At 39.7% G+C, this 20,984-nt stretch overlaps 1 protein-coding gene across 1 annotated transcript in view; it reads left to right on the top strand.

The window, feature by feature from the left end:
- Positions 1–13,989: 13,989 nt before the first annotated feature.
- Positions 13,990–20,984, top strand: part of LOC118797422 (netrin-G1) — a 104,153-nt gene continuing 97,158 nt past the window's right edge. Inside the window, exon 1 of the mRNA XM_036556771.1 lies at positions 13,990–14,242. Coding sequence (XP_036412664.1) covers positions 13,997–14,242 — 246 coding nt within the window. The 5' untranslated portion in view covers positions 13,990–13,996. The remainder of the gene's footprint in view (positions 14,243–20,984) is intronic.

Below are 20,984 nucleotides of genomic sequence, written 5' to 3'. Positions count from 1 at the left end.
CTTTGTGGCTCTTTCTTGCATATTAAAGGCGTGAGTAATCAATACCTGCGCGCTCGTCGAGGTTTCTGTCAGGATTGATATGCAGCTGAAAATGGAATCAGGTGTGTTAATATCAGACGTTACTCTGAGTGAGCGGGGTGGACGGCACCATAAGGTGATTCACCCTGATGCTGTATGTCTGAATGGAGCTGAATCACGTTCTGCAATTCACCGTCGTTTCCTGTCGCTCTTTAGTTACGGCAACTTCTCCCTCAGGGTGTTATAAATCCTTTATTAACCAGCAAATGATGCAATACTGAAATCTCTCTCTATCTCTCTCTCTCTGTATTTCTATGTATCTCTCTCTCTCCCTCTCTCTTACTGTCTCTCTCTCTCTGTCTCTCTTTTCTTCTCTCACTGTGTCCTTTAATCTTTCTATCCATCTATCTATCTATCCATCTGTCTGTCTGTCTGACTGACTGACTTTCTATCTATCTATCTGTCAGTCTGTCTGTCTGTCTGTCCCTCTGTCTGTCTGTCTGTCTATCTATCTATCTATCATTTGTGTGTCTGTCTACACTATATGGACAAAAGTATTGGGACACCCCTCCTAATTATTGAGTTCAGGTGTTTCAGCCACATTCATTACTGACAGGTGTATAAAATTAAGCACAGCCTTCCAGTCTCCATAGACAAACACTGGCAGTAGAGGGTTGCACTGAAGAGCTCAGTGATTTTAAGATGGCTCTGTCATAGGATGCCGCCTCTGCCACAGTCAGTTTGGGAATTTTCTGCCCCAGACGACTGTAAGTGCTATTATTGTGAAATGGAAACATCCAGGAGTGACAACAGCTCAGCCATGAAGCGATAGACCACTGAAACTCACAGAGTGGGTCGCTGAGTGCTGAGGAGCACAGTGTCTGTCCTCTGTTGAATCACTAAAGAGTTCCAAACTGCCTCTGGAAGCAACATCAGCAAAATAACTGCATGTTAGGGTTTCCATCGCTGAGCAGCTGCACACAAGCCTAAGATCACTATGCACAATGCCAAGCGTTGGCTGGAATGGTTTAAAGCGCCGCCATTGGACTCTGGAGCAGTGGAACCGTGTTCTCTAGAGTGATGAATCAGCTTCACTATCTGTCAGTCTGATGGACGAGTCTGGGTGTGGCGAATGCCAGGAGAACGTTATCTGCCTGACTGCACTGAACCAGCTGTAAAGTTTGGTGGAGGAGGGATGATGATATGGGGTTGTTTTTCAGGGGTTGGTCTAGAACCCTCAGTTCCAGTGAAGGGGAAACCTTAATGCTTCAGCACCAAGACATTTTGGACAATTGTACACTTCCAACTTTGTGGGAACAGTTTGAGGAAGAACCTTTTCTGTTCCAGCATGACTGAGCCCCAGTGCACAAAGCAGCTCCATAAAGGCCTGACTGGGTGAGTTTGGTGTGGAAGAGCTTGACTGGCCCTCACAGAGCCCTGACCTCAACCCCATCCAGCACCTTTGGGATGAACTAGAGCAGAGATTGTGATCCAGACCCTCTCGTCCAACATCAGTGTCTGACCTCACTAATGCTCTTCTGGATGAATGGACACAAATTCCCACAGACTCTCTCCAAAATCCTGTAGAGGCTTCCCAGAAGAGTGGAAGCTGTTAGAGCTGCAAAGGGGAACCAGATCCATATTAATGCCTATGGATTTAGAATGGGATTCATAAAGGCTCCTAAACTGCAGGTGCTGAAATGCTCACAAAATAAAGCACATCATCCTTTTTACAGTGTTTGAATGTACTGGAGCCTGTTTAATTGTGCTGATCGTACCGTATTGAACATTTCTGCTAAAGTCCATCTACTGAAGATCTTCATTAAACCTTCATTTCTTCTTGCCACCATCTCAATGAAGAATGCTGTCCCTAAGGATTAGGGCTAATGCTGCCCCTGAGGGTGCAATATTCTCCATCATGATGGTGTCACAAAGGAATGCGAAGGTCAGTAGCCTATTGACACTTCATCCCTGTGGAGAAGAGCAGTTATTGATCATCTGAGCGCGTTTCTCTAACTAATTGTAAAGGGACCAGGGCGGCTTTTCCACCTCAGAGAGAACAAACACTGAAATTAAAGCCTCGACTTAAACTGCTGTGTTTAAGTTTGTACAAGTAAAGGAAACAGAAGGAAGGAACAGAGGATGAGTTCTTAGTTTCAACACTGCGAATGTCTATTTTGGAACTGGTCTGCATCAACTTCACAGTTACTGATGTGAGAATTAAGGCAGCAGAGCTCTGTGATGAGCAGCCTAAATGCATTTAAAACAGCTTTGTTAAGGACATCCTGCTCAAACCTATTGGCTATGAAGTATTAAAGGAGACTTCCACCAAGTTTTCCAAATTTTCTTAGTGTGTGAGATGTAAACAGAGAGATTCAGAGAGGTTTGGTGTGAAATGGTTCAGATGTCTTTGCAGTGGTGGTGATAGGAACCAGGGGTCGCCATGACTACAACACAGATATAGACATTTTATTTACTATCCAGAACCACCAGTGAACCTACACGAGTCTTCTGAGTTTATATGGAATGTTGATGATGGAAAATAGTGGAAAATCTGAAATAATAAGTTTTCTTTGGGGACTATTTTGCCTCACAGCGCCCTGCATGTATCCCTCCACCATGAATGGAGTTTAAGTTCTCTAAACTATCATAAAACAGTGTCTCAGTCATCAGGCAGTGAATTCATAACCATTTCATGTAGGAACTTTCTGTGAGGGAGCTTTTAGAGGTGGACGTCTGGTTCCTATCACCACCACTGTGAACAGTTCTGACTCAATAAGTTTATCTAGAACATCCATCCATCTATGTTTGTATCTATGTATCTAGCTATTTATCTCCTATCTATCTATCTATCTATCTATCTATCTATCTATCTGAAATAATCTGAAATAATAAGTTTTATTTGAGGACTATTTTGCTTCACAGCGCCCTGCATGTATCCCTCCACCAAGAATGGAGTTTAAGGTCAAAATCTTCTCAAAACTGTCATAAATCAATGTCTCAGACATCAGGCAGTGTAATCAGTTTACCAAGTAAGAATAATCCTTTAAAAATATCCACCCTAAAATGAACTCAGTGCAACGTCCATTTCAGCTTGGTGAAAGGGTAATTCCACCCATTTTTCAAAATTTCTGCAAAATTCAATGCCTGGGACTTTATTTACAGTGGTGGTGATAGGAACCAGGGGTCGCCATGACTACAACACAAATATAGACATTTTATTTACTCTCCACAACCACCAGTGAACCTACACGAGTCTTCTGAGTTTATATGGAATGTTGATGATGGAAAATCTTTTCTTTGGGGACTACTTTGCCTCTGCATGTATCCCTCCACCATGAATGGAGTTTCTCCAAACTATCATAAAACAGTGTCTCAGTCATCAGGCAGTGAATTCATAACCATTTCATGTAGGAACTTTCTGTGAGGGAGCTTTTAGAGGGGGACGTCTGGTTCCTATCACCACCACTGTGAACAGTTCTGACTCAGTAAGTTTCTCTAGAACAGAGCGTTTCACACCAAACCACTCTGAACCGCTCTGATTACATCTTAACCATTAAATCATTCAGAAATTAAGAAAACTGATGGAGTTTCCTTTTAAGGCAACAGTTTGCTTGGTTTTTAAGTAAAAGTGTACGACACACTGGTATCTATAAACATATAGACAGTTTTTTTAACAGTTCCTCTATTTGGCTACAAGGGTTTTTATTTTCTCATAGTAGCACCTTCTACAGTGTAAAGCTCAGAGCTTTGGGATTAGAAGGTTCTAATGAAGAGCTTTAGTGCTGGAGGGGCCCCTTTAGGACCCAGCGGAGCTCAGAGCCTCTGCTGCCTCTTCCCATTCGGAGAGGAGCGCTCTTTCGCTGCCTCCTCTCTCTCAGAGCAGCCACTCGAGCTGGAGCTCACACACCAGGCTGGATAAAACTCCACACACGCAGCAGAGGAGCACTGCGCTGCAGGGATCGGCGTTTAGGAAAGTTGGGAGCTCGTCCTCAGCACCACATCTGGCCAGAACTCAGCTCTGATATCACCGGCTTCTCCGGAGGAAACTCTTCCTTTCTGTTGTGTTGAAGTTCAAACAGCTTCTGACCAACACAGACGCACTGAAAGTGGATTAACTGAGGAGGGACTGAGGGATCAGAGCAGGTAAGAGCTTCTGGGTTCAACATTTGATTAATGTTCATAATATTACTTTAACTGTGTGGCTCAGTCAATCAATCAATTAACCAATCAGCCAATCTTTCTGTCTGTCTACGTCTCTATCTGTCTGTCTGTCTGTCTGTCTGTCTGTCTGTCTAACTGTCTAGCCCACAGGTTAGGGTTGGGGTCATTCTGAACTATGAACTATTTCATTTCTAATCTCTAAATCAATTAATCATTCAGTGGAGCAATCAGCCTTATCTATCTATCTATCTATCTATCTACTCATCTATCTATCTATCTATCTATCTATCTATCTATCTATCTATCTATCTATCTATCTACTCATCTATCTATCTATCTATCTATCTATCTATCTATCTATCTATCTATCTATCTATCTATCTATCTATCTATCCATTGCTTCCATCCATCCTTCTATATATCTATCTACTCATCCATCTATCTATCTATCTATCTATCTATCTATCTATCTATCTATCTATCTATCTATCTATCTATCTACCTACCTACCTACCTACTCATCCATCCATCCATCCTTCTATCTATCTAGCTATCTACCTATCTGTCTACTCATCTATCTATCTATCTATCTATCTATCTATCTATCTATCTTTCTATCTATCTATCCATTCATCCATCCTTCTATCTATCTAGCTATCTACCTATCTGTCTACTCATCTATCTATCTACTCATCCATCCTTCTATCTATCTATATATCTATCTATCTGTTCCTGAAGGTAATGAAGGTAAATTACAGAGTCTTTCTGTTAATCAGATTAAACTTTTATTTTCCTCAGTCCGTCTGTGTTTTTCTCTCGGCTTGTTCTGTGTTGGTTGGTGGAGCCGGATCCCGCTGGGGCACAGCGTGTGTTATTATTGCTCGTTTGCAGAGACAGCACAGTAAATCTGTCCGGCTCTCGCTCTGTTCTCCTCCTGTCGTACCTGAGCGTGTGGACGATAATCAGATGAGCTCTGCAGAGTGATCGGAGTGGAGGGTGTAGAGCCTGTTGCTCCTCACGCTCACCTGTAATGTGGAAGGTCCAAACGCAGAGGTTTGTCCTGCGGTGCGACAGACGTAGATCACCCAGTTCTGTTAATGTTAGTGAAAGAAACTCGGTTTTGTGACTTGCTGCTTTATCAGCACACAGCATTCATCCTTGTTAGTTAACCATTTGAGCGCGAGGTTTAGGTGTGTGGGGGTGAAGCGAGAGAGTAAATGAGAATTGAGTGGCTCCTGTGATGCTGCGCTTTAATGTTGGTTAATCCCAGACCGCATGTGGCTTCGTGTGTGCTTTAGTACGTGCCAGCTTTTCAGGAAAGAGCCCATTAATTATGCATGACGCTCCGGTGTGTGTGGAGTGTCTCTGGTGTGTGTGGAGTGCGTGTGGGTCACACACAGTGAGCCAATGATCAACATGGGCTTCATTATTCTATAGGAAAGTGAAGCACATTCATCTCCAAACAATTAAAGGTTAAAAGTTCATCTAAAAGCAGCATTTTGACCCACTTAGTACCACTTTATTCAGACGTGTACATCATTCCTGCATTAATAAAATATATTACACCACCATAGTATTGTTTTTTACTCATGTTTGGCTTTGGTTGTTTTTTTGTAATATGTTTATTTCATGTTTAAATGATGTACAGACTCTCAGCATCTCAGATTGCAAGGTTTTTCTAAGAGAATCTGCAGTGAAAATGCTCAGCGCAGTGGTATCAAGGGTTTTAAGGCGATGATTTTTATTAAACCCGACAGATGGTTGAATAAATCGAATATTGTTTGCTAATTTTGTGATGGGTTTAGTCCTGTGCGTTAAGCCTGGATGTGCAGTCAGTGTTCAAAATCATTTTATTTCTGATAAAATGTCTAAAAATGATGTTTTATCCATAAATCAGAATGTGCAGCATTGACTTAATGTGAACAGAGTCATGCAGGTCATGTGTTAACACTAAAACTGAACCCCTGTTAACGTTCACAGACCCCTCCTCAGTCTGAAAACGCAATAATAACTCAATCATTTTGCACATAGTTACCGAATAATAAGCCTTAGGATACAAAGAAAGCCTGAAGGATTTAAACACTGGGGATTTACTGTGATTAGGGTGAAAAATAAGCCTTAATAATTTCCATAATGTCCCAAATGTACAGCATCCCCTGCTGTTAAAGCCTTCAGACACTAATTCATTTACACTGATGTTCTTTTTAGTGTTAAATATTGTATATATGGTGTTATGCATTGCATATATTATAGTAATACAGACGTGCTGTAGATTCGCTGCTGTGTTTTCAGAAACTGGACAGCTCTGACTCCTCGGCCAGAGTTAACACAGGAGAGAGAGAGGGATAGATGGGGGGGGTGGGACATGCAAGAACAGTCCCAGGTGTGCACAGCAGCAGCTCAGTGAGGGTTCCTGAAAAAGAACAGAAAGTAAATAGTGAATAAACAGAGAATAAAGAGTGAACAAAGAGTAAATAAACAGAATGAAGAGTGAACAAACAGAAAAAAGTCAATAAAGAGGGAATAAACAGAATAAAAAGTAAACAAAAAGTTAATAAACATAATAAACAGTGAATTAAGGGTAAATGAACAGAGTGAATAAAGAGTGAATAAACAGACAATATAGTGAATAAGAGTAAGTAAACAGAGAATGAATAAAGAGTAAATAAATGTTGAATAAAGAGTGAATAAAGAATAAATAAACAGAATAAAAAGTGAATAAATAGTTAATAAAGTGAGTGAAAATCTTGCGTAGCTGCCTTGTAGAACTTAAACTTAGAACAGTGATTAAAGAGAAAATGTACTATATAAACAGTGAATAAAGAGTGAATAGTGTATATAAACAGTGAGTAAAGAGAAAATGTACTATATAAACAGTGAATAAAGAGTGAATAGTGTATATAAACAGTGATTAAAGAGAAAATGTACTATATAAACAATGAATAAAGAGTGAAGAGTATTTAAACAGTGAATAAAGAGTGAAGAGTATATAAACAGTAAACAAAGAGTGAATAAAGTAAATAAACAGTAAATAAAGGGTGAATAGAGTATATAAACAGTGAACAAGAGTGAATTGAGTATATAAACAATGAATAATGTGAGAATAGAGTATGTAACTAGTTAATAAAGAGTGAATAGAGTACATAAGTCATTAATGAAGAGTAAATAAAAAATGTATAAACAGTGTATAAATGTATTTTTTATACCAGAGCTTAACTGGCTGTAATGGCCGTCTAAAAGATCCAGGCTGATGTACAGGGTGCTGTATGTTGTTCTTCAGGCACAGAGATCTTCTGACCAGTGTAGTTAAAATAAAGTGCACTAATTCAGGGTGAACTGTGGGATCAGTGCAGGTGAGCACTTTCTGCGTGTAATGATTGTGTCAAAATTGTTACACTAATCAATAAATCACTCAATCATCCAACCAGTCTATCGATCTATAAGAGATACGCAGAGAATCCCAAACCTGTCCTCCAGTGAAAGAATCGTTACTTCAGTAAAAGTCAAAGTACCTTTCCAAAAACCAGCCTGAGTGGAAAAGGTATCAGCTCAGAAAGCTACTGCAGTGCTGAGCACCTTATAGAACCGCAGTGGAAGCTCTTAGAACATCAAGCATCTCTCAGCACAGGATCTACGAAGCTGAAACTGCCTGCTTATTGGAATGTTCTATTCCACCTTAAATGATGCAGCTATTACATTCTGGCCAATGGAGGTGCTTACTGTGATATGCCATGTAGTTGCTATGGTGTTGCTAGGCAGTTGCTAGGGTGTTGCTAGGTGGACGCTGTGGTATCCCAGGTGGTTGCTAGGGTGTTGATAGGTGTTTGCTATGTTATCCCAGTTGGTCGCTAGGGTGTTGCCAAGAGCTTACTGTGGTATCCTACATGGTTGCTATGGTTTTGCTAAGCACTTGCTAGGATGTTGATAGTTGGTTGCTATGGTATCCCAGGTGGTTGCTAGGATGTTGATAGGTGTTTGCTAGAACATCCTAAGTGGTTGCTAGAGTGTTGCTAGATGTTTGCTGAGGCATCTTAAGTGGATGGTAGTGTTTGCTATGGTATCCATATTGGTTGTAAGGGTGTTGCTGGGTATTTTCTGTGGTATCCCAATTGGTTGCTAGGGTGTTGATAGATATTTGCTAAGGTATCCTAAGTGGTTGCTAGGGTGTTGATAGATATTTGCTAAGGTATCCTAAGTGGTTGCTAGGGTGTTGATAGATATTTGCTAAGGTATCCTAAGTGGTTGCTAGGGTGCTGATAGGTGTTTGCTATAATATCCCAATGAGTTGCTAGGCTGTTGCTAAACAGATGCTAGGCAGTTGCAATGGTATCCCAGGTGGTTGCTGGTTGATGCTGTGATATCCCACATGGTTTATTAGTTGTCGTTAATTTCTAATATCGTAGAAAAACTCATATTGAAAAAAAAGAAAATTGTTTTTAATGATGATTGTATGAAAACTGCACATCTGATGGACAAGCTGTATACAAGCACACTATTCCTGATCAGGCTGAGCATTCCAGAGTTGGAACGGTGTTGATATCTTGAAAACTGCAGGATGAGCTAGCGGTCAAAAGTCAGACAGAAGAAGAAGAAGAAAAGGAAGACGAATACAGATTGGACAGCAGTTGAGTTGCGTATTTCTTCACTATGAACCATCAGGACAAGCTTTAATAACATCCATAATGTCCCAAATGTACAGTGCTTCCCAGAACAGAGGAGAAAAGCCGGAATAGACTCCGGCGTGTCCTCTGCGGTGGCCCAGTGAGGGTCAGTGAGTAAATGGAGGGTTTGTACCAGAGCCTGAGAGGCTCTCACCAGTATAAAGCTCAGGGCACGGCCGTCTGCTGACTTTAAAACACTCCGTTATGCTTGAGTGGCCTGGGGACCGAAATGCAAGTGGACGCAAGGGGGTGTTTCAGAGGCTTTAAAAAAAAACACGGCGCTCTGGAGAAAAGGCCCGGCTGGAGCCACATATGGGACAGCTGTAAAACATTGATGGGCTTTAATATAGCAAAGACGCTCATTTTACTGCTGCTGGATTCCCTGACCTAAAAAAGAGTCTGACCTCCTCCTGCGTAGTACAGGCCAGAGAGTGTGGTGTGGTGTGCTACATTAGGGACTTTTATTATGACATAGAAAAACTCATATAATAGCAGAATTGCAATCAATGTGAAAAAGCTACTCAGCAAATTTATTTTTGTTTCATATTCATTGTTTTGAGGACATAAGTCAGAATTTTGAGAAAATAAGTCAAGACTTCAAAATTAGTCAAGATTTTGAGGCACTATTCCACTATCTTCACACAATATTTCGAGATAGTAAGTCATTATTTTGAGAAAATATGTCAGTATATTTAGAGAAAATAAATCAAATTTTGACAAAATGTCATTATTTCCAGATAATATGTCAATATTCTGAGGTACCAAGTCAAAACTTGAAAAAAAGAGAACAGAATAAAAGTCAAGATTTTGAGAAAACAAATAATTATTTTGAGAAAATAAGTCTTTAAGAAAAGAAGCCATGATAATTTAAAATAACTTTTAAAAAAATAATTTAAAAACTCAAAGTCAATATTCTGAGATATAATAAATAAATGAAATAATAAATAAATAAAAAAAAATGTCTTTATTTTATTTTCTGACCATAAGTCAGAATTTAGAGTCATTACTTCAGGAAGTCAAGTTTTTGAGAAAATAAGTCATTATTTTGAAAAAGTAATTAAAAATTTGTAGAAAATAGTAATTATTTTTTAATATTGAGAAAATAAGTCATTATTTTGTTAAAAAAAAGTCAAGATAATAAGAAAGATAAGAAGAATAAGAAGTGAAAAAAAGCCAAATTTAGTAAAAGGAAAATAAAAAACCATTACTTTCAGAAAATAAGTCAATTTTTTTTGAGAAAGTCACTATTTTACAACAGTAGAAAAATTTGAAAAAAATTAGTCTACTTTTGGAGAATCAGTCAACAATCCAAGAAAATAAGTCAATGTTTTGAGATTTTTTTAAAATTATTGTTTTATTTTGCTAAGCTAAGTCAATGTTTTGAGAAAAACAGACACTGGCTCACACAGCTTTTCAAAATGTTTTTTAAAACAAATCTCTTTGAAGGTTTCTCAGAACCTGACCATAATAAAGCCTAATCAGGTTTATTTAGAGTGTGAGATATCTGTGCCAATACTGGTGACAGTGCTAGTTTGTGAATAAATATAAAGGCCACGCCCACTTTATCCCCTTGTTGTGGCGTCACTAATCAGCACTCAAACCTTTCAGGTGTTTAAGCCAACTTTGGACCGAAAGAGCTTCAATATGAGCTTTTAGCAACAGTCAAATCAGTGTTTAGACAGAAGCTGCTCTTCATATCGAGAAGATCTTCTGATGAAGACGAAGATGAGAAGATAAACACCGAAAAATTATCAGCTGATTGAACAGTAACTCTGACTTGTGATGGTTGTGTGGATTTCAGAGGTCTGTCGTTCTCATGAAGCAGCAGTTTTACTATCTGCTGAAATACTGCGCGTTCTCTCCAGCGCGAGCGATAAGCTCAGACTGCTCAGACTGTCAGAGTTAAGTGCTCAGAAATAAGTAAGTAAATAAATAAATGAGTGACTGAGAGAGTGAGAGAGAGTGAGAGAGTGAGAGAGAGTAAGTGAGTGAGAGAGAGTGAGTGAGAGAGTGAGTGAGTGAGAGAGAGAGTAAGTGAGAGAGTGAGAGAGAGTGAGTGAGTGAGTGAGTGAGTGAGAGAGAGTAAGTGAGTGAGAGAGAGTGAGTGAAAGAGTGAGTAAATGAGAGAGTGAGTGAGTGAGAGAGAGAGAGTAAGTGAGAGAGTGAGTGAGAGAGAGTGAGTGAGGAGAGTGAGTGAGTGAGTAAGTGAGAGTGTGAGTAAGTTAGGGAGTGAGTAGAGAGTGAGAGTGAGTGAGAGAGAGTGAGTGAGAGAGAGAGAGTGAGAGAGAGAGTGAGTGAGTGAGGGCAGCAGCGCTGCGGCGCTGGCGGAGCGTCAGCAGACTGACACCTTATCTGGATGGTGTGTGTGATGGAGCTCAGAGCTGCTGTGATACTGAGCTGCTCCTTATCTGCTCTCTGACTGTCTGTACTGTATCAGCTGATCTGCTGCTGTCGCTGCTCTTCAGTTCTCACACTGGCGGTTCTAATAAACCCACCGACGGTCGTCGGTACAGTAACGACTCATTAATCACGTCCCGCAGCTCACGGGTAATGGGCTGCTTGTTAGACGTCCTCATGATTGACATTAGCACATTTGGAGGCTTCTGACTGTTTAACTCTCTTTATTTCTGTCTCTCTCATTTTCTCTCTCCCTCTTTCTCTCTCTCTCTCTCTGTATCTCAACTTTACTCTCTCTCTATTTTACCCTCTCTTATTCTCTCTCTCTCACTCTCTCACTGTCTTTCTCTCACTATTTTACCCTCTCTCTATCTCTCCCTCTCTCTTATCTCTATTTTACCCTGTTATTCTCTCCCTCTCTCTCTTTTATCTCTATCTCTCTATCTCTCTATTTTACTCTCTCTCTCTCTCACTTACTTTTTTACTCTCTCTATTTCTCTCCCTGTCATTCTCTCTCTACCTTTTATTTTACCTCTCTATCTCTCTCTTATCCTCTCTCTCTCGCTATGTCTTTTGGTCTCTCTCTCGCTTGCTTTTTTACCCTCTTTCTCGCTCTCTCTCTATTTTACTTTCTCTCTTTCCCACTTTTTTCTATTTCTCTCTCTCTCTCTCTCCCTTTCTCTATTTTACTTTCTCTCTTTCCACTTTTTTCTATTTCTCTCTCTCTCTGTCTTTCTCTATTTTACCCCCCCCTCTCTATTTTACTCTCTCTCACTTTTTTACCCTCTCTCTTTATTTTACTCCTCTCTCTCTTTCACTTTTTTCTATTTCTCTCTCTCACTCTCTCTTTCTATTTTACCCCTCTCTCTCTATCTCTCTCTTATTCTCTTTTTCTCTCTCTCTTTACCCCCTCTCTCCCTAATTTACCCCTCTGTGTGTTTACCCCTTCTCTCTCATACTCACTTTTCTTTCTCTCTATTCTACCCCTTTTCTTTTTTTACTCTCTCTCTTGTCTCTCTTTCTCTCTATTTTACTCTCTCTTTCTGTGTGTGTTTTTCTATCTCTCCACCTTTCACCTCTCTTTCTCTCACTCCCCTCTTGCCCTCTCCCTCTCCCTCTCCTCCCTCTCCTCTCTCTCTCTCTCTCTCTCTCTCTCTCTCTCTCTCTCTCTCCCCACCTCCTCCGTCAGGTTTCCTCCTCCCTCTCTAAAAGGTCATTGATCTAATCAGCGCTCTCGTTCAGAGCCGCTATCAGACGTCCTTCACTCTGATGGCTGTGGTGATCATTGATAATTGATATTTGATAATTGATAATTGATAACTGGGCGTGCCGGGGCTGGTTTCAGACTCTCGGCCTGTTCTGATCTGTAGTCAGTGAGGAGTTTATTAAATAAAGATGCTCTGCCGATAAGGCAGAGCAGCAATAGGGAGCTTTATTCCTGAAAATGTTGATGTGGGAATATCAGGAGGGAATTCCATTAAGGGCTATGAAATATGCAGCGCGTGACTGGACCATATTGTCGTCTATAAATAGACTCCGGCAGCTTATCGGGATTTCAGGAGAAAACTCCCTCAGCGCTGCGTCCTCAGAAAGCAGCAGCTCTGAGGTTCTAATGTGCCGTCTGCCTGTAGAAGTTTGGGTTCTAATGATGGGACACATTTAGAACTGCAAACCATCCAACAGTGCACTTTTAGTGATAACGAGACAGGTTTAGTTTCCTCCTCTCACCCCAAATACAGCCAGTGTTTTAAATCATGTTATGACGTGGAGTTCTCATTATTTTGGCAGATAATTTTGCTTATTTTAAGAAATGTGCTTGAAATAAAATGATCTGTCACTGTATTTAGATAATTTTACTCAATAAAATTACTTTAAAAAACATCCAGTAATCATATAATACCTGTACAACCACTTCAGGATGACAGGTATTGGATATTTAGGCCAGGCTTAAGATCATTTCTATTGTTAAGATAATTTTTTGACCAGCACCCAAAACACAACCAATGCTATTTTTCGGTCAGCTTATTAACTCCCATTGCTGCTGACCAGTAAACCAGCATCCAAAACACTGGGTTTGCTGGTAACCAGCCATACAGCTTTATGCTGGTTTTTCTAGCAAAGGATGGCTTGAAATAATGACTTTCTGACTCCGTATGAGATGTTGTTGTCTATAAAATGCTAAAAACAGGAAGCCAGAGGTCTGAAATGTGTTCAGTTTTGCAGTCTGCGTGATGCTGATTGGTTTCCAGTGCAAAACCAGAAAAAGGAGCAAACACCAAGCGCGTCTTGGCTGATCAGTTATGCCTGGCATGAGGGGGAGAATTGAGAAAATTAGATTTTTCCACCAAACTCAACTCTCCCACTTCTACTCTTCTTCTCTCCTTTGCTAACCGAGCCTTATCTCCTCTCTTCTCCTCTCTTATTTCCTACAGACTATGAAGTGCCCGAAGGAAACGATGACCTGACATGGACTACACTTACAGAATCTCGCAGGAAGCAACATATTTTCCTCAAACGGCGGCTTACAGATGTGCAAGGCAGCCCAGTCGGAGCGTATGATGAGTAAATGAGCGAAGTTCACCAAGCCTGAGACAGCTTGTTGGCTATATTAGTTAGCAAGCTGCATTAGCTAACACAGCTTTAGCTCTAGCATGCTAACGCAGACGCCCACCTCTCTGTGTTTTTAAATCCAGCTTGGCTCTCCACTCAATCTTCCCTCCTTATCGTCCATATCGTCCAGTTTTGTGTTCTCAGCCATGCAGCTGTTGCTGCTGTTAGCCGTGCGCTGTCTCTGGCTGAGCTGGGTCTGCGCCATGCAGCACTACCCGGCCTCATGGGGGCACTACGACGTGTGTAAGTCGCAGGTTTACACGGAGGACAGATTGGCCTGGCATTACATGGCCTGCCAGCCTGAGGCCACCGACATGACTAAATACCTGAGAGTGAGCCTGGACCCCCCCAACATCACCTGTGGAGACCCTCCGGAGATGTACTGCGCTCTGGTAAGACTTCTCTCTTCATGCACAGTTGTTTATTTTAATACAATAGGAACGAATCAATTAGCAAAATGCTGTTTAGCACCTCAGCGAAGGACTTGCCAAGCTCAGATTTGTGTTAAACAACAATGTTAGAGAGAGTTTGGTGGAAAATCAGATTAACACAGTTTTTCACCTCCTTTACTCTGCATGCAGTTGATTAGCCAAGTCATATTTAGCATTTAAAGTTTGCTTATTTAGTTTTAGCACTGGAGCTACAAGGCTAATGTAGCTAACATGTAATGGAAGCTTATTAGCATTGTCAATTAGCATTGTCAGTTCAAACTGCATGTTCTCTCAAATAGACTTTGTGGTTTCTGCTTCATGTTTTATCAATTAGTTCTGATACTGTTTGGACCGAAGTTCAGCCTTATGGAAAAGTTTGTTGTTGCTGATTTTCTTATTGCAAATAAGCTAAAACCTCCTCTAGTCCAGGGGCTTCAACCCAAATGTTAAGAAGAGCAATTTTGTCCTTTCAACAAAAATGTAACCAACTTGGGAGCCACAACATGTAATGTCCATTTTACCATCTTGGCTGTAAATGTGTCTCAGTGTGTGCTAAAGTACTAGTATAGGATAAAAAATACAATATAAACGAAAACACAGACTTAGCTCAGCTGCTTTTCTCGCATCTCCAGCAGGAAACTTTTCCTCAAAAGTAGAACAGTTTCTTGTAAAATGTCTCTCAGTGTTCAACTTTCTGTGAGGATGGAGTCGCTTCTCATTTTCCAGCTTCTTGTTCGAATTTTCCCGTTCCACCTTAAATTAATGTAGAGTGTAGCTGGTGCAGGATTTAAGGTGGAACGGGAAAACGTATCAGGAAACCAGCTGGAGTGATTATAAACACAAATACGTCTGTGCTGATCTTCAGGGTTAAAGGGTGAATTAGCAGTTCTACATTAACTCCAGAGTTTAAGATCATTTATTGTTAAACTGTGTTGAACGATCAGCAGAGCTTTATTTTACTGTAAAGGAGGATTATTTTATTTTTACCTACTAATCTAATTCAGCTGTGGAGCCACAACAGGGCAGTAAAAGAGCCGCATGCAACTCCGGAGCCACATGTTGCTGACCCCTGGTCTAGGGGGAACACATCTCTGCACATTTTACTTGCACAATTTCTATTTATTGGCTGAATGTAACATTTTAATAAAATAACACCATAAATATGGCGAATTAATGGATTTTTTTTCCCCTAATTTATTACGTTCAACAAGTAGTTTTGTAAAAGAGCTATTTGCAATTAGAAAATGAATTAATGATGTCCTCTGATGAGGAGTGCCTAGACTTTTGCATTAGACTGCATTAATTTTGCGTAATAAAAATCATTTAGTCAGAATTTTGCCCATTCTTTTGTCAATGATTTGTTTTTTGTTTTTTTTAAAGATAAATGTATGTCGTACACAGTAATCTATGCATGCAGTTAGCACCATGCTAATTGGTGTACATGGTAGCTAATTAGCCTCATAGCTCCAGAGCTAAAACTAGAGAAGCAAACATGTCTTGGCTGATTGATGACATCTGAAGTAAGGGGGGTAGATATTGGGTATATATGGTTTTTAACCTACAACCACATTACATACATGACAAAATCATGCTAATAGTTTATGCATTCATCACTGACAGCATCTACATATATATTATATAAGTTGGATTTGTTTTTTTTTACAGTGAAACCAAGCCTTGCACAATGTTTTGTCAATTAAATGTAATATTTTCCTTTTCCCTTAAGACTGAGGGGCTGCAATTGAATTTATTTGCAGAAAAACTGAACAGAATCACCCTGAATCATTTTCACTCCAGCAAATTGTTCATGAACTTCACCCACACCTTCAGCCTGGCGTCTTCTTCGGAAAGCCCTACAGCGCCTGTAAGGTTTTGTGTTGTGTTTCGTAGAATTTCGCTTCCTCTCGCTTTTTCAACTCACTTTTTGATCCATTGTCATTTTCGTTCACTCGTTGTTGGACGTGATCAAATAACGGCGCGTCTCAGACGGCACGGTTTGAATTATGAATGTCAACTCAGATTACACGATCCGAGAGCACGGAGCTCTCTCTCTGAAGGAAAGCACACATAAGCCTCCCCTCTCCATTAGGGATTCACTGTAGAAACTTCATGCTCTCAGATTTCCACAGCGCTTTAGATAAAGTGAACTGCAGCATTCAGACCCGCGCTTATCTCCGCAGTCAAATTACAGCAGCTCTCTGGCCTGCAGTTAAAATGGAGAGTGACAGATCTCCTGATATTTGGAAAAGGCGAATTATTGAATATGTTTGTAGGTAATGTGTTTCTTTCATGAGCAGCATTATTCAGCCGAGCTCCGCGCTCAGAAATGGACCTTTGATGATAAACTGTCATATTCGGTAAGCGAATGCGATGGGTTTCTCTACGGCGTATCAGTTTACCAAGCAGGAATAATCCTTTTAAAATATCCACCCTAGAATGAACTCGGTGCGCAGTACATTTCAGCTCAGTGAAAGGGGAATTCCACCCAATTTTTCAAAATATCTGCAAAATTCAATGCCTGGGACTTCTTTACAGTGGTGGTGATAGGAACCAGGAGTCTACAACACAAATGTAGACATTTTATTTACTCTCCAGAACCACCAGTGAACCTACACGAGTCTTCTGAGTTTATATGGAATGTTGATGATGGAAAATAGTGGAAAATCTGAAATAATAAGTTTCCTTTGGGGACTATTTTGCCTCACAGCGCCCTGCATGTATCCCTCCACCATGAATGGAGTTTAGGTTCTCTAAACTATCATAAAACAGTGTCTCAGTCATCAGGCAGTGAATTCATAACCATTTCATGTAGGAACTTTCTGTGAGGGAGCTTTTAGAGGTGGACGTCTGGTTCCTATCACCACCACTGTGAACAGTTCTGACTCGGTAAGTTTCTCTAGAACAGAGCGTTTCACACCAAACCACTCTGAATGACTCTGAACCGCTCTGTTTACATTTTTTATTCATGCAGAAATTTTAAAAAATTGGTAGAATTCTACTTTAATGGACTTTATCATAGATAATAGATATGGTTTGTAAATAATGTATCATTTATGGAGACTGAAGCCCATTTAGGACACATTTATTTATATATATATATATATATATATATATATATATATATATATATATGTATGTATATATTTATATATAAATAAACACACCTATTCGGCCTACAGCAGTTTAGCCCTGCCCGTTCACGCTGAAGTTATATGGAGTGTTTCAGCCCGGGCTGCTTTTTTAATTAAGCAGGCAGCCAGAACAGAGCTTAGACGTATATCAGTCTTAAGGCACAGTACAGCCTCTAATAAAGAGAGGCTACACTGTGTCTCCTCAGATCTACCTAAAAAAATCACTTCATGTGGTAACAAGCAATTGACCTAGTTTTGTCCAACTGAAAAAACTATGTGATTGACAGGATCGTTCATTCAAAGTATTTATTTAGGTTGAATAAACTAATAAATTTACTTGTTACCACATGAAGTAATTTTTTTAGGTAGATCTGACAAGTTTTTTTTTACAGTGTAAAATTGGCCATGTGAAAGTAAATGTTCAAGTAACAGTTTAGTGGATCTGTACTGTTTATGTTTTCATGCTAAATGCAAATACTTTAATTCTACTCGTGTATTAGTGGAGGTAAGTGAGGTACTTTCTCCTCAGTCCTGTTTTAGTCATTAACGTTGAGTTCCTAATTCTCTGTTTCGGGTCTGGTTTCATTCTGTTGTGTTGGTTCAGCTCCTGCTCTGCTTTACTCTCTCTCACACCTCCCGCTTTGGAGATTTAGCGCTTTATTTTTAGACCAAAAAGATCCAAAAACAGGAGAAGAGCCATAGAAACTTCACCTCCTTCTTAATTGCCAGTGTCTTATTTGAATTTTCCATTCCACCTCAAATGGTGCAGCTAGTCCAGGGCTCGGCAACATGTGGCTCTGTTACTGTCCTGCTGTATTTGCATGAAATAGTTCTTCAGATTGATGGAGAATGTGCTGCATATGGTTCTATATAGAATCAAGAAGGGTTCCTGCAGCAAGCTTGACATCATGACGATAGCAGAACCCTTTTTGGAGCTACATAAAACCATTGTATAATACCATATACACCACGTTCTCCATCAATCCAAAGAACCACTTCACCATGCAAACAACCATTTAATCACGTAATTGGTTCATGGTTCTATATAGAATTTTTTACTGTATAGAACTTTCTTTACTAAGGAACCCTTGAAGAACTATTTTAAAGAGCGTATGTTAGTGAGTCTAGCTGAAGCCTGGACTGCCAAAAATCACACACTCTTCGCAAAGGGTTCTTCAAGGGCTCTTCAGTAAAGAAAATGGTATTATATAGAACCATTAACACTCAAAGAACCCTTTGCATCATGAAAGATTCAGATTGATGGAGAATGTGTTGTAAATGGTTCCATGTAGCACCTAAAAGGGATCTTTAATTGTTATGATGTCAAGCTTGTAACAATAGAAGTACCCTTTTTGGTGCTATATAGAACTCTTTTCAAAAAAGGTTCTATACAGAACCATCTACATCTACATCTCAATCTGAAGAACCCTTTTATGAAAAATGCAAAAAACTCTTTAATCATGCAAAGGGTTATCTAAGTGTTCATGGCTCTATATAGAACCGTTGTCCTCACTAAAGAACCCTTGGAGAACCATCTTTTGCTTCTGCTGCTGTCATTGTTTCACTGCTACTGTAGTGTGAGTGTAGGATCAGAACTAAAAACAACAGAAACACACGCAGCTCTCAGTTCATGTGGAAACGTTGGTGCTATTGATAGCAAACAGAGTCAGGCTCAGGTTGGTGACGTCATACAGCTAAAGGACTTAGCACGTCCCAGAGAGACACTCGGAGAGGCTTCTATATTTATAATATATCATCCAAACAGCCTGTAAACACCTCCATAATTTAACTAACGCAGCATATGGAGGTTGAGGAGTGGAGAAAGTGGAGGTCGGGTTGCATTAGTGTGGGTTAGGAAGGTTCAGAGGAGTCACAGGGCACAGTGTTGCCTTACAGGTCATTTTCTGCATGCAGTGTTTGCATGATAATATATACACTGTTTATTTGATGACAAAACAATATGTGTGCATGGAAAGTACATAGAAGTCAGCCTCACTTCCACTTGCATGCATCGTCTGTAAAAAGGCTAATTCTCTGTTGCTGTAGTGCATCAGACAACAAATAATTACTGCACATATTACAAAATACAATCAGTGCACATTAATGCAGAACAAGAAATTATTTACTGATAAATTACATGAATGTAAACAGACAAAATGCAGTGCTGTATGTTCAGAACAAGACAGTATCTATTTGGCCTATATTGCATACAATGTTGCATGTTACAAAAGTAAATACTTGATGTATATCTATGTACATCATTATAGCAGACCAAACCTGGATATTTTTGGTTGGTGGACTATTCTCAGTCCAGCAGTGACACTGAGGTGTTTAAAAGGTCCAGCAGCACTGCTGTGTCTGATCCACTCAGACCAGCACAACACACACTAACACACCACCACCACATCAGTGTTACTGCAGTGCTGAGAATGATCCACCACCCAAATAGTACCTGCTCTGTGAGGGTCCATGGGGGTCCTGACCACTGAAGAACAGGGTAAAAGGGGGCTAACAAAGTATCAGAGAAACAGATGGACTACAGTCTGTAACTGTAGAACTACAAAGTGCACCTATATAGTAAGTGGAGCTGATGAAATGGACAATGAGTGTAGAAACAAGGAGGTGGTCAGAATGTTATGCCTGATTGGTGTATAGGCTACATACACTTACATAGAGTTTATAAATGCTTCAAGTGCTATGTATAACTTTATGTACAGTGTTTATACTATATATAACAATATACACCATGCATTGTTTATATAGGCTGCATACACTGCATAATTATATACACTCCGTATTGTATGCATATACACACAATAAATTTATATACTCTATCTATAGTATATATCAGCTACACACACTGTTTATAACTATATGTATAACTATATACTATATGTATAAATGTACAGTCTACATGTCATATATTTACAGTGTGTATGTACACTGTATACATACACTATGTATATCTACATATTCTATATATTGTGCATAGCATATATAAATGTGTATAAATACAATGTATAGTATATGCATAACTATATACAATTTACATCATGCATTGTGTATATATAGGTTTCATACACCATACACATACAATATTTATAGCTAAATATTGTATGTGTATGGTATATATGTATACTATGCATGGTATTTACAATATGTATAGCAATATAAACTATGTACAGTATATTTAGACTACATATGATGCATTATTTACAGTGTATATCGGCTATATATGCTATGTTTCATCGTATATAGCGTATATGCACTTCTCAGACTATGTGTATTTATGTATAGATTAACCGTATACACTACCGTGTAATGTAAACTCTAATGTGTGGTGACTCAGGCAGTATAACTATCATCTCCTCCCCATTATGTTAATCTATTAGGACGTTTAATTAGCTGTATTAGGCTGGAAGTTTGCGTCGGCTCTGATGATCAAATCTGATTAAGGCAGAAGAAACAACAGATGCTTAATTTAAGACGCCATCAAAGCTTTATGAGTAACATCCCCGACGTGTGCTGGAATAACGCAGTAAATAACGCCGCTGCTGGAGCTGCGTGTGCGT

The sequence above is a fragment of the Colossoma macropomum genome, unplaced genomic scaffold (genome assembly GCF_904425465.1).
Source record: "Colossoma macropomum unplaced genomic scaffold, Colossoma_macropomum, whole genome shotgun sequence".
Classification (NCBI taxonomy): domain Eukaryota; kingdom Metazoa; phylum Chordata; class Actinopteri; order Characiformes; family Serrasalmidae; genus Colossoma; species Colossoma macropomum.
This window is presented reverse-complemented; position numbering and strand designations above follow the sequence as displayed.